The 13148-nt window shown below is 46.2% G+C and overlaps 6 protein-coding genes across 6 annotated transcripts; 1 reads left to right on the plus strand and 5 right to left on the minus strand.

Moving 5' to 3' along the window:
* Nucleotides 1-28: 28 nt before the first annotated feature.
* On the minus strand, nt 29-1948 carry GGS22DRAFT_96606 (Homogentisate 1,2-dioxygenase). The gene is made up of 2 exons (XM_047968562.1): nt 1650-1948; nt 29-1589 (listed from the first exon to the last, which is right to left on the minus strand). The coding sequence occupies exons 1-2, from the start codon at nt 1715-1717 to the stop codon at nt 257-259; spliced, it is 1401 nt and encodes a 466-aa protein (XP_047822216.1). The 5' UTR covers nt 1718-1948; the 3' UTR covers nt 29-256.
* Nucleotides 1949-3911: 1963 nt separating this feature from the next.
* GGS22DRAFT_155721 (major facilitator superfamily domain-containing protein) lies at nt 3912-5177 on the minus strand. Its single transcript, XM_047960258.1, has 2 exons — nt 4240-5177; nt 3912-4187 (listed from the first exon to the last, which is right to left on the minus strand). Exons 1-2 carry the CDS (start codon nt 5045-5047, stop codon nt 4180-4182), a joined length of 816 nt encoding a protein of 271 aa, XP_047822217.1. The 5' UTR covers nt 5048-5177; the 3' UTR covers nt 3912-4179.
* A 1345-nt stretch (nt 5178-6522) lies between these two features.
* On the minus strand, nt 6523-7137 carry GGS22DRAFT_155723 (uncharacterized protein). Its single transcript, XM_047960259.1, has one exon. The coding sequence runs from the start codon at nt 6951-6953 to the stop codon at nt 6600-6602; it is 354 nt and encodes a 117-aa protein (XP_047822218.1). The 5' UTR covers nt 6954-7137; the 3' UTR covers nt 6523-6599.
* Nucleotides 7138-7819: 682 nt separating this feature from the next.
* On the minus strand, nt 7820-8888 carry GGS22DRAFT_178244 (glycoside hydrolase family 43 protein; the record flags this gene model as incomplete). The annotated part of the gene is made up of 2 exons (XM_047963564.1): nt 7820-8448; nt 8522-8888. 2 exons carry the CDS (start codon nt 8886-8888, stop codon nt 7820-7822), a joined length of 996 nt encoding a protein of 331 aa, XP_047822219.1.
* A 1474-nt stretch (nt 8889-10362) lies between these two features.
* GGS22DRAFT_178245 (putative O-methyltransferase) lies at nt 10363-11747 on the plus strand (the record flags this gene model as incomplete). The annotated part of the gene is made up of 4 exons (XM_047963565.1): nt 10363-10527; nt 10593-10722; nt 10784-10907; nt 10967-11747. 4 exons carry the CDS (start codon nt 10363-10365, stop codon nt 11745-11747), a joined length of 1200 nt encoding a protein of 399 aa, XP_047822220.1.
* Nucleotides 11748-11844: 97 nt separating this feature from the next.
* Nucleotides 11845-13091, minus strand: GGS22DRAFT_155726 (NmrA-like family protein). The gene is made up of 3 exons (XM_047960260.1): nt 12953-13091; nt 12464-12891; nt 11845-12406 (listed from the first exon to the last, which is right to left on the minus strand). The coding sequence occupies exons 1-3, from the start codon at nt 12983-12985 to the stop codon at nt 11959-11961; spliced, it is 909 nt and encodes a 302-aa protein (XP_047822221.1). The 5' UTR covers nt 12986-13091; the 3' UTR covers nt 11845-11958.
* Between the last annotated feature and the right edge of the window lie 57 nt (nt 13092-13148).

The raw sequence follows: 13148 nt of genomic DNA on the forward strand, positions 1-13148 counted from the left end.
TGTAATAATCATTTGCGTTTGTGGTGTTGGTGGTTGAAATGTTGGTTGATCTTTTCTATTAATCTTTACTTGAGCAGTGAGGCTCATCGTAAGTCGTGTGCAAGCTGAATCGAAGCAAATATTTCATTCTGGACAGATCATAATAGTCCGCCTTAAGCTTAACCTATGATAATTGGTCATTTCGTCATTAATGGTACAAGTCTGACAGACTAGGATTTTCGAAGTTGGAAGGCTTCAACCTACTAAGCATCCCGCCTCACTTTAGCAGATGACTATTAGCGCTCACACCCTCGGGCTTCTTCCAATGGACCCGAACACCACCCCAGCTTTCTTCGTTGTAGCCTTCCTGTACCTTCTGGCACATCTTGAGACCCCATTCAGTTACGCCCACCATCAAACAACTCTCGAACATGAAGGCACAGCTGCCTTTACCAACTAAAGCCGGTTTAAGCTCGGCATTGCTAGCCCCTTCGTAACTCTTCGCATCCGGGCCGTGCCCGCTCATGACATTGTGTAAGCTGGCACCGCCGGGCATGAAACCGCCCTGACCTCCCTTCTTCGCATCGTACTCACCCGAAATGAGACCCATGAACTCAGACATGGTGTTGCGGTGGTACCATGGTGGCCTGAATGTGTTCTCAGCTACCAGCCAGCGTGGCGGGAAAATGACAAAGTCGGCGATGGCGGTGCCCGGATGGTCCGAAAGGGCTGAGAGCACAGTAAAGATTGAGGGGTCAGGATGGTCATATGAAATGCTTCCGATAGTGTTGAAACGACCTAGGTCGTACTTGTATGGGTAATAGTTTCCATGCCAAGCTACGACGTCAAATGGCGTATGGGCCTGTTTGGTCTGGAAGAGCGAATTATTGAACTTGACCGTCATCGTGTAAGCACTAGGGCCTTCAGAAGCAGTGGCGCCGAAGTCCTCGCTGAAGCTGGCGACGGGAGCTTGGAAATCACGGGCGTTGGCAAGGCAGTTGGACCCAATTGGACCCAATTCCGGAAGAGTGAAATGGCCCTGATAAAGCTCGAGCGCATATCCGCGGACTGGCCCGGAGGGAAGATGGACTTGATACTTGACTCCCCGTGGGATGACACATATCTCCATTGGTCGGACTAAAAGCCAACCCAGCTCGGTCCTGATATCTAGTACTCCGTCTTGAGCTACGATTAGGAGGTCACCATCCGCCGAGTAGAAAGCAGACTTCTCATCCATTGACTTCCCCGCTGCGTATATGTACATGCCAATGCCTTGTTTTAGTGTCGCATCGCCGGCCCCGGCAACCAAACGTAGACCCGACACGAAGTCCGTTTGGTCGTCATGATCGAATGGGTCCCATCGTAGCTGATTTGGGATATATTCAAGTTTCGCCGAATCGGTGAGCTTGTCTGATTTGAAAGAGTTGCCGGCTGCGGGAGCGAAGGGGGGATGTGCACAGGACGGGAGTATTCGATAGAGCCAGGTTTGTTGGTTCTCATGTCGAGGGGCCGTAAATGCAGTTCCCGACAGCTTTTCGGCATACAAGCCGTACGCCGGTTTTTGGGGAGAATTCTGGCCTATTGGTAATGCGCCCTCGATCGCTTGGGATCTACGTGCCACATTTTATGTAAGATGATAATTAGGTATTTCATGATATATGCCAACTCACTCATGGTAGGACCCAAAGCCATTCTGGTATTTATATTTCTCGCCGAATTCAAACGTTGTGACAGGCATCGCGAGGAGTTGATGCAAAGCAATTTAGATATGTACCTGGTGTATACTGGTATTCACGATGGATCAATGTTGTATGGTTTTTCAGTAATAGTATTGTTGTGAAATGGATTAGTTAACATCATCATCTTTGAGCTAATTTAAACGATGAGGGGAAATTGAGGATCAATATAAAGAGGAAAATGAACGGCCGGCTACTGGAGGTAAATAATGGAGCGGAATACAGACTTTGAGAGAAGAAAGTTTACAAAACAATTCCGATGCAGATGCTGGACAATGACGGTCAGATTTGGAGAAATGCGGAGATTGGAGTCAATTGAGTGCCGATAATATCCACTAATAGCCGCTTCCCCAGTTTATTCATAAATCCAGTTTTATTCATATACCGGTGTCTCACTTGCTTAGTAAGATCTAAAAAGATAATTCGGGGCTCGGACTCGCTTGACTTCCGAAGATTATCAACTTCTTATTCATTACTTACCCATTTACCAAACCTTCCTGCAGCTTTCTGCATCTGTAGAGAAACGCCTAGCATGCTGCGGTCCTATTACGGTATAATGCGGTTTTCTACTTCGTGAAGGCGAGGATTGGCCCTACAAAGTCTCCGCTGACTGAGGTGCTGGCTCACCTATTCGTTACGGGACGCGGTTGTCATCTTCAGGGGCTCGCCATGGGGTATATCGACAACCTGCACGCTTTCCGAAGGTTTGCGGTTGACTACTACACTCTGCAGATCATATGCAACTTTTGGTCACCCAGCCAATCTTGCTGGTCTGAGGGTTAACTCTTACATTTAGGAATCGTCTGTCGTTTATGAGTTTCAGTACTATGGGAAGATTGAAGCGACATACCTAGGAAGTCAAATTCTTTCTTAGCTTCTTCGAGCTTCTTGGCTATTATGAAGGATGCGTCTGACCCTCGTGATTGTCACCTGCCGACTGCCATATCCACACCGACACCGACAGCGCCCGCGACGGATGCGAAGCTAGTTTGATACGGTTTGAACCCCCGTGCCCAGAGCCTATATGTACCAGCCAAAGCGGCTTCTTGGTACCGGTCGAATGCAAGACGACAATCGGATCATATCTATTTTCGCCGCTCCCGACAGGTCCGGATTGGAGTTAGGCGTATCGCCGAAAATTGTAGGCCGAGAACGTCCCAGCCCTTACAAGACGGCAGTTCATGACTATATTGTATAATGATTTATAATTACAATGGGAGCTACGAAAATATCTAGCCGGGTGTCGATTCGATGTTTCAATCGAATTATGCTCATTGATATTAACCCTAGTTCGAAAAACGGGCGTATCCATTTCGATCGCTTCGGGTTGTTCGATCTCCTTAACCAATGCAAGGTATCCCCCTCCAAGGGCTTTAACCTCATCAACCCCGAATTATACCTAAGAATGTAGCTTGCACTTGATTTCCCGGGCTGTTTTGTGATGTGATAACCTTACACCTCGCGCTATATCTCATATGTAGCACTAAGGCTGCAACGTGTGTAGGAACATCATTTTCCCTACTATCCGACGTAGGAACCCCGAGGTTGGATATGCTCCATTCTCTAGGCTGGCTACTATTATTGCTACACGAGAAAATTATCTAGCTTCCAGGGGAAGAAATCAGGTACGAACAAACGAGAACCGCGATGCTGACTAAGCAGATAGAGGAATTGTCGCGAAGACGTGATTATGTCAAAGGGGTTAACATGTAGCTGGCTCATCTAATCACAAGGCTTAATGATTGGATAATTAGGTAGGTACCTGCTATCTCATATATGAAGAAATTAAACAGTGAATAACTCTTAGAAAAAGGGGCAATGCTTACGTAATATCAGGTATTTTGGGATTCTGATAGAGTAAACAAAGAATATTTTCAGGTTTAATCACCTTTCAACAGGAAACACAATTCTTTATGATAAGAAACAATAAGCTTCTTGCAGTTTCTGATTGTTAGTAGGCATTTTTTTATTTAACTACCTAACTGCCTGGCAGTTAACATCTAATCCCCTATTATCTTTTCTCGCCCCTCTTCACCTTTACTGACAACCTATCATAACGACAGTCTCCTCATAGCAGATGCTTGTTGGGTGCTCGAATACTCCTCATCATCGCTAGACGTTTCCTCTGTTGACATACCAAAAAATCGCCGCCATGTGAAATATCCCACTATCATGAAGAGTGCCAGGTAGACTATTCCGCAGAATAGGCTCACACCAAGGTATCCTGATTGAGTTCCCAATATTGCGCCAGCGATAGGTGGGCCTATAAGAAATCCGACTCCCTGAAAGGCTTCCACGAGGCCCAAGCGAGCTCCAAGGACATCCGGGTCTGGACAGATGGCTCGCACACAAGAGGGTATCAGAACGATCAGCCCTCCTACGTGAAACCCGTACAATATAACGAAGGCGATCATACCCCCGAGATCTCCCACCGAGGACCAGCAAAATAGGAGTATGCCTGCTCCTAAGATAGTAGATTGCCAAATGTTCATAGGTTTCAGATACCTCGCTAACCATGCAAGAGCCAGTCGACCAACTAGAGAGGATGCATTCATGCCGGCCAATAAGCTGTCCCCTACTCCGGCAGAACCATGAAGCTTCTCTTGAACAAATGAAGAGATATAATAGTAGGGCACATCCACTCCCATGTTCAGTAGGAGAGCACACAGTCCGAGTAACAATAAGTCCCGGTTCCATAGCGACCGCCAGTCGAATGAGCCTGTGGTCGATGTTTGATCCGATAAAGCCCTTGGTTTCATGAGAAGGCAAGAGATAATCAAAAGAACTGCATTAATCAGAGCTAATGTGCGACAGGCCCAGGGGAATCCGATGCTCTGTTCTAACTGTCGAAAGATAATAGGATATATAATCCCACCGAAACTTGAGCCAGCCATCGCGATACCATTTGCGAGCGAGGCTCTTGTCGTGAAGTATGTTTGTATCGTCGCTTGTGCTGGTACGTAAAGAGCGCCGCATCCAAGGCCTAACGCTATGCCATATGAGAGAAAAATCAAGCTGTACTCTTCTGAGGCGCTGGTTCCTAGGAGTCCGGCGACGTTCAATAGCGATCCTATGTACATCAAATATCTAATATAACCTCTGTCATATAGTGGTCCACTGATGATTCCGATGAGGCTCAGCAAGAAGCCTTGCGTCGTTCCAATCCACGAGATGTCGGAAGATGAGTGGGAACTGAGAGTGTTATGTTCGTAATAGGACTGGAAGACACCGAAGGAGTTGCTCAGTCCAAGTGTGCAGGAATTAGTGAGGAATGAAGCAGCAACCTGGCTCCATCCTAGCCAACCTCCGTTTGGGGGCTCAAATTGTGCCATGTTGTATCGGGTAGTAGGTATTGACAACGTGTATGAGAGGAATCTTTATTAAAAAGATGCTCTAGGGCACATGATATGATGATTGCGATGTCCTAAGTAACTGAAGATATATACCATCAAACAACACGGCTGTTACGGACAAACAAAGCCGTACCTTAACATATAATGCATTCCCGAACACTCTTATAGGGCACGTACAATGCCTCCGCGTAAGGGCTAAGACCATTCTAAGTCTGGGCTCAGCACTGTGAAATTCTAGTATTCCACTTAGAAGTTCCATAGTGAACTCTAAGGAAGTGATTCGACATCAGAAAACCTATTAGTCTCTCTGGGTGTTATTATGAACGGTTGGATCATGTCAACCCTAGGGTGTGCAAGATAGACTAAGGAGTCAGCATCACCACCTGCCTCTAGAATCCCACAAATCTCGGACACTTAACCGCACATTCATCTCCCGCACAAGCATACTTATAAGATTACTTTTGAATGGTACCTAGGTATTTACTGTAGATACTTGTTAAGGGAAGATGATGAGTAAGAAGTCAGCGCGAAAGCACTTAACTAGGTAGAGTAAGCGGAACTATCCCAAGTTTCTGAGTTTTCATCGCATTGATTGGGATTAGTGACTTTAGTGACGGAAGCGAACTTAAAAAGGGGGATGTAGTCAGATCGCGCGATATTTAAGCACATGGCACTGGCACCGAAATCAGGAATTTTTTAGAGTGACTTCGAAGTAGACATAATTATAATAGTGCTCAGGCAGGTAGTTAATCTCAATGAATAACACCTGCCTTAGTCAGAGGTCTAAGTAAGCGCAAAGTTGCGTTTTTTCTTTCACGTAAAGACCTTGCTGTTCATACGCGCTCATTATTTAATTCTTTAATGACTGATAGCCTTAAAGACTTAGTTTTTTCGCAGCAAAACATAGCCTTGGAAGTCCCCATTATCGGGTCGTATACCTACCTAATCATGGTCCGTGGGGTCTCACATGTACTCCCCTGAAACGCATCTCTACAGCTTTACATGCTTACCGAAATTCCATAAGGCGCTTTCTTCGAAAAGTTTTCGTAACAAGTATACCTACCTAAGCAAAGGATTCTGAGAATAGGCTTCTGAGGTTTGTGTTTCGCTTTTTTTTTTAAAAAAAAATCCTCTATGGCCTTCCAAGCTGGATGCGCTCGGTCGGACTTAGCTCCCGTCCCCCTTGGCACACCCCTGAATACAGCCATTGCACGACTCTGCATGCCATTCTAAATGCTGAGTGAGAACTAAGGACAATACATCATGTATTGATACTACACATGGTAGAGGCGCCATTTGCTTGAAGACCAAGCATCGAAGAGGTCTGAGCCTCCGCGTGATGTTCATAGAGGTCCAAGGACGTCATGTCAGGTTGTTAACCATAGTTTGAATCCTTTTAACGAGGTATTTTCAATTGCCCAAAGGTATGTGTACCCATATGTACATAATTTAGTCTTTTTTTCGTTGACATTTTCTGCTAAGTTGAATCTTTTTTCCTTGATAATCTTGGTTTCTGTCAGCTTATAACCCATCATAGTGCCGCGACGACTCCAAAGAAACCCGCTGCCGCGGCAGCTGCGAGAGCGTAACCTGTCTCCTGTGGCGATGCGGCCCCAGCACCGGAAACAGAAGATGACGGAGCAGAGGAGGTTGAAGATGAGGCAGCGGTCTCCGTACTGGTAGATCCCGTCCTGGAACTGGAAGTGACAGGGACGGTAGTACCGGAACCACTAATGACGGTGTCCGTTTGGATAGATAATACTCCGGATGTGCTCTGGTCCGCGGCAGAGGATAACGATTGGATAGGACCTCCTGGATTTGATGTCTGCGCCGATGCTAGACCGTTGCCCAGGAAGATGACGGCAAGAGCAAGTTTTGCGTGCATGATGATGATTGGTGTTAGCTCGATTTTCGAATCTTTTATTCTCTAAGGTTGAACTGCGTGGCGTATCAATAAGAGGCAGGTAGGTATGGATAGTGGTTAGAGTTAAAATCACCGATCTTTGCGTGATTCTGATAATAGATGCAAATATTTTACTGATTGAATAATATTCGCCGATTAATTGCGGTTGGAAGTTTGAGGCGAGGGGCGATTGTGGGGAAGATATATTCGGAGACAGCAAGGATCAGAACTGATCTACACCTGGTGTTAGAGCATGACGTCGACGGAGCTAGGGGACCCCTTGATTCTCTATTCTGCCCATGATTCACACTCAAGACGATATTAGGGATATGATAGGAGAACAAAATACGGGGTAACACAACAGACTCGTCAGCCATGCAATTCTGGCAGTTGAAAGGTTGCCTCGGCCCGTGTTCACGTTGCATCCATTTAAGGAACTGCCGTCAACGGTCTAGGCGGTGCTCATCGCAACCAATGTGGTATCGCATTGACGTAACGACAACACATCTCGGCGGCTTGGATGTTTCAACTTTAGCTAATCCACCTAGGTAGGGATAGCAATGTTTTAATTGAAAAACGAATTGGATATGAACACTGAGCATACTATGTAAGTTTGGAATATTGTCAAATTGCATGATTACCTAATCCAGGGTTTGGGGTAAGAGCTGGGTTAGGGTTGGGTTAGGGTTAATAGAGATTAGGGTTTAGGGTAAGAGTGGACCCTATCACCAACCCTAACCCCAAGAGGTACCGAGAAATTGATTGATGAAATTCTTTATTTTCTAACGTGTAACTTAATAATATTTACACCTTAAAAGTTGATATAGTGTTTCTTGCTACCATTGCCCCTATTTCGCTGGCTCCGCAGAATCATAACTCAAAGCAACAGGTGTCCCAAAGTTGAGAGATCCATCCGCGTTGGTGTTTACAAGCTGAACCATCGTATAGCGGCTATCATTGCAGCTACCAGCACTATTCGAGGTAGCATGGTAGACATTCCAAGTCTGAGAGCCATCGGGGCTCTGGAAGAAAGAGTTATGGCCGGTGCCGTAGTGGCCATTGACACCGCCCTTGAGCAGACACCCATTAGATTTAGTCCAGGCTGAAGGAGACAGCGGGTCTGTCTTGCCGTCCCATTCGAGCGTCGCGATGCAGTAGTCAGGCGTCCAGCAGTAGTTAGCCGAGTAGGCGATGTATGTCTTTCCGTTGAGGTACAACGCTGCTGGTCCCTCGTTGACGGGGGTGCCACTCTGTTCCCATGAGTTCGTCGGCTGCGAGATGACCCCGATGCTTCCTTTAACAGAGACGTTGTCGTCTCCTAGCTTCTGCATACATATCGACTGGTTTTTCACTCCGTGCATGCACGAGGATGCAAGGTAGTTTCCCCATCCGTTAAACCTGACGATTGTTCCATCAATGGCCCATTCAGTGGTGAGTTTTGCGACGTATGTGAAGTCATCCCAGGGTGTAGCACCGCCTATCAGCAAGTTAGCCATGTTTAGAATTTTATTCACAAGCTATCTGATCTATCCAAAAGCAACGGGACTCACCCTTTAGAGCGTGCAAATTCTGCCCTTCAAGATTTTCAGACTTTCCTGCTGTAAAGTAGATATACCACGACCCGTTGAGGTAGTGCGTCTCGGGGGCCCAGACACTACAACAGCGGCTTGCTTCGGTCGAGCTGTACACGGTCTTCCGCGTGGCCGTCTTCAGACCCTCAATCGTGGTCGCCCGCGCGATCTGCACGTTTGACCACGTGGTGGACATAAGATAGTAATATCCACCTGTGTAAACGATTTGTGGGTCACTGCCGCCCGGACTTCGAATCGAGTTGGTGAAAGCCGTAACTGGGTTGATGAAGAAAGGAGAGGTGGCACCCAGCAAGGCCGTGAAGAGCCTCCCTGGAGTGAAGAACATGATGGAATACTATGTCTATCAGAATCTTGAACTTGATCTTGTACCAATCGCGCCTAGGCCTAGCTCGACAAAACTGAGGGATGACAAACGAAAGATGGTCATTAAGTTAAAAGGAACTGATATTTATTCATGATATATAACACTATTTATAGCAGGACCTCCCGTATTTCGATGTCATCTAGTATTCTGTCTTGTATTGAAGTCATGGCAGTGCCATGGCCAAGCATGTTGTCGGAATGGGAGGATTTTATTCGATTGGAGCGCCTATGAGATCGCCTAGCACTACATTCATGATTGAAAGCGCATTTTTGGGGTAAAGTTGCTCTAGTAAAGGTTGAGTTTCCTTTTTGGAATAGAGATCAGGCATTACGCAGAACCTGATTCGCGGAAATGGGGAGGACTATATTTCCTATGAACCCCCACAGAGGGTCTTCAGACGACTACGAGGTCTCCGCTTCCCCAGTTTGCCAAGGCACTTGAGGAGCACTCAGCTGGACAATGGAACGGTCATTGCGTGTTCTTGTAGGCTTTCAAGTTTTGCTTCTAATGATCAACGTCCACGGAGAAGTTCCGCGATAGCATTTAGAGCTGAAAAAAGATCTTAGGTAATTTACTGCATTTTACACTAATCAGAGCTATCCCTTCATGACATAATCATCTTCTAAAACCTACAATGACATGTGTAAGTTGCCTCTATAAGCATAGTAAGGGATATATGTGTTAGGCAAATTTTTTATAACTTCATTCCACGCGAGATGACAATCTTCGATTTAATATCGCAGTTCTCTAGACAAATCATACTCATAGACTGAAGAAAAGAGAAGACGCGGAAGCTTTATTGGCGTGGGTACAGAAAGTTGGGGTTAGGGTTAAGTGTGACTTTGGGCTAGGGTTAGGGGTGGGGTGAGATTCAATCTTAGTAAGTAATTAGTAATGAAGACTAATTACATAAATAATAACTAATCGTCTTTCCCACTTGACAATTTCATCATTACATAATCCGCCCGCCGTCCGGGCGGACCATTTTTGGATTAGGTAATGTGAAGGTTGCTTACAAATCTCATCATTCTGCTCCCATCTTCAACCACGTTGTCCATAGTGATGACAGGATTCATACGCCAGCATGTAAATCATAGACTCTGGAAGGCCCACAATACTTTCAGCACTATTTATTATCCATCAAATGAATTCAATAAACCGTTCTTATTTACGCATGTCAGAGGCACGGAGACTACCTAAGTTTGAAAATCACCACGTGGCTCCCATTATATAGTATTCCTCTAGAAACCATTTGTATCCCAAAAATTCTCATTGACGATGACCATAAACAAGATTGATCCTATACTGTCGAAATTCTACGGTTAGGTAGGTAAGTATATCAGATTACCGCCGGTGTCATTGAAAGAATGCGTACCCTCCCCTTATCCTGCTCAGACATTTAATATTTCTTAGAGAATTCAACAGAAGGACCAAGATGACTTCTACACCTGAGGCTATTCTTGCGCAGCTACAAGCAGCCGGTGCCGCTTATTCTGAGAAGAAACCCGGTGCGCGCGAGCAACTTTTGAATCTCGGCTATGCCCTAGTATCGAGCGTAGAACTCCCCAGTGAAGCGATTCAGCGGATGGGCTGGGCCGAGGTAAGTACGGGTGATGGTTTCAATCAGCTTTGATGAATAATGCTAATCATAGAAAACGGCCATAGCCTGCTAAAGCAGCTCATTGCCGACTCGCCGTCGAACTGAAACTCTTTGAGCTTTTAAAGGGTAGTGGTGAACAAGGCATCACCGCTAAAGACTTAGCTGTAAAATCAGGGGCTGATGAAGTTTTAATTGGTACGTTACGACCACTCACTCTATGTAAAATATATTTCCGAGGTATTCACGATTATATAAGCGCGAACTCTGAAGCACCTTGCTGCTACGAACGTCGTCGCCGAGAGTGGCACTGATAAGTACATCGCGACACGTTTAAGCAATGCTTTTACCGAGCCCAAATACAGGGATGGTATCATATACACGTAAGTGTCGATTAGCCGTTCTCGATCGGTAGACACGGAAAGCTCACACCGCTTTCTAGATACGATGTAGCTGGTCCGTCGTTTCGTGGCTTGCCTGAGTACCTCAAGAGCATCAAGTATACACTCCCAACGAAGCTGACTGACGGCCCATTCCAAGCCGCCCATAACACCCAGCTTCCTTTCTTTGCTTGGCTGGACCAGAACCCACCTTATCTGGAAAAGTTCAACAGCTACATGTCGGCATATCGGGCAGGAAAGCCTTCATGGGTCGATCCTGGTTTCTACCCGATATCTGAGCGTCTGGTAGATGGGTTTGATGCTGGTTCTAGTGGTGATGGTGTTATCCTTGTTGATGTAGGTGGGGGCTTAGGACATGATCTACGAGAGCTCAAGGAGAAGCACCCCTCACTTCCTGGTAAACTCATACTGCAAGACCGGCCCGAAGTCATCTCGACGGTCTCAGAGAACGGATTCCAAGCTGTCGCACATGACTTTTTCACATCCCAGCCAGTAAAGGATGCTCGCGCGTACTACCTTCACTCCGTGCTGCACGATTGGGGTGACGATGACTGCGTCAAGATCCTGGAGCAGATAAAACCGGCGATGAAGCCAGGTTACTCGAGACTTCTTATTAATGAGATTATCGTTCCGGATCGAAATCCTACTTGGCCTGTTACGTCTATGGATCAGCTAGTGTTCGTCCTAGGCGCGATAGGGGAGCGAACGGAGAAGCATTGGGAAAACATACTAGAGCGGGCTGGCTTCAAAATCGCGCGGATTTACAATTATGAGATGGGATCAGAGAGTCTCATTGAAGCTGAGCTATCGGAGGTTAATTGAACACTACCTACCTTCTAGGTGTTAATAATGAAAAATTGGGCTAAGATAAATGCCGTATGTTGATTGAGCATTGCTAATCACGAGTACGATCCTAGCATTCAATGGATATTTCTGCATTGATGCTACGGACAAGCTTCTCGAAGGAAGTAACTGTAGGTAGGTTTGATCCTATGCCCTACAGCCCTGATGGGTTCCATCTCTTTGAGATCTCTCAGCCTCTGATAACCTTTCCAACCACCTCATCGATACTCTCCCGGGGTACTCCTAGTACATCGTTCCAGAGTTTTTCTTCCTCTGCAAAGTTGTTTCCGTATCCCGGAATAAGACTCGCAGCCAGTACCAACTTGTGGGCCTTCATAAAGTCCCCCTTTGCGAGCATAGATTTGCCGAATGCGACTTCATCCTCCAACTTGGTATACGAGATATCATACTTGACGCCTTGACCTTTCTCTAGTCCGGATAGAATCTCGTTCATCGACGTTTCTAGCGATGATACGAAGACATGCTGATTGGCGGTGATTTCAGGGTTCCTAAGAACTCTGGTGATTGCCTTGGCGACATTTGCTTTCGTAGAAACGGAGAACTTGGCGTTTCCGTCATCCCAGATCGTAGCAGTATGGCCCTTCAAGTCATAGCCTACGAATCCCGTCATAAGTCCACTATTATCATCTGGTTAGAATTGTCATGCATCAGAGCTACGTGTTTTATTCGCTTACATGTCCAAGAAGATCCCAGTGCTAATCGCCGTCCAAGTGAGTCCAGTACTCTCCTTAGCCTTGAGTTCGCCGTTCACTCTGGCTTTACCTCCCATCATGGGAAACATGGCTAGTGTATCCATGTTTGTGGTGTTGCTGGTAAAGTCGGAAGAGATGAAACGCTTAACTCCCGCTTTTACGGCTGCATCAATGAACTTGTCTTCCTGGCCAAACAGCTGGAAACTGGTAGTCATGACCACGGCATCTTGGCCAGTGAATACTTTCTCCAAATCGCCCTGTGGAAAGCTATCGTCCACCTTGACTAGATTGACCCCCTTTGTTGCTGTGGGTGATGATTTGCGGGACAGCACTGTGATTTCAAAGGTTCCGTCTGCCTTAAGTTCTTCAACGAGAGACGCACCGAGGTTAGCCATTCCACTAGTGGAAGCCTTTCAATCTCGAGTTAGCGAACATCATTCACAAGATGGAATTCGCCGGTCCACTACCTACCCCAATTACCAAAACCTTCTTTAGCGCTGCCATGATGATTTTCGATACGCGATTAAGGGACCAGTAAAACACTTCGATTCTATAATTGTGAGACTTGTAGAACTTAAAATGATGGGGCGAATTGATTATAAAAGGACAGCTGAAGGATTGTGACGAACGGCCGGAGGTCCGATGCTGAAGCCACAGAAAAGCATCC

The sequence above is a fragment of the Annulohypoxylon maeteangense genome (assembly GCF_022496945.1).
Source record: "Annulohypoxylon maeteangense strain CBS 123835 unplaced genomic scaffold GGS22scaffold_3, whole genome shotgun sequence".
Lineage (NCBI taxonomy): Eukaryota > Fungi > Ascomycota > Sordariomycetes > Xylariales > Hypoxylaceae > Annulohypoxylon > Annulohypoxylon maeteangense.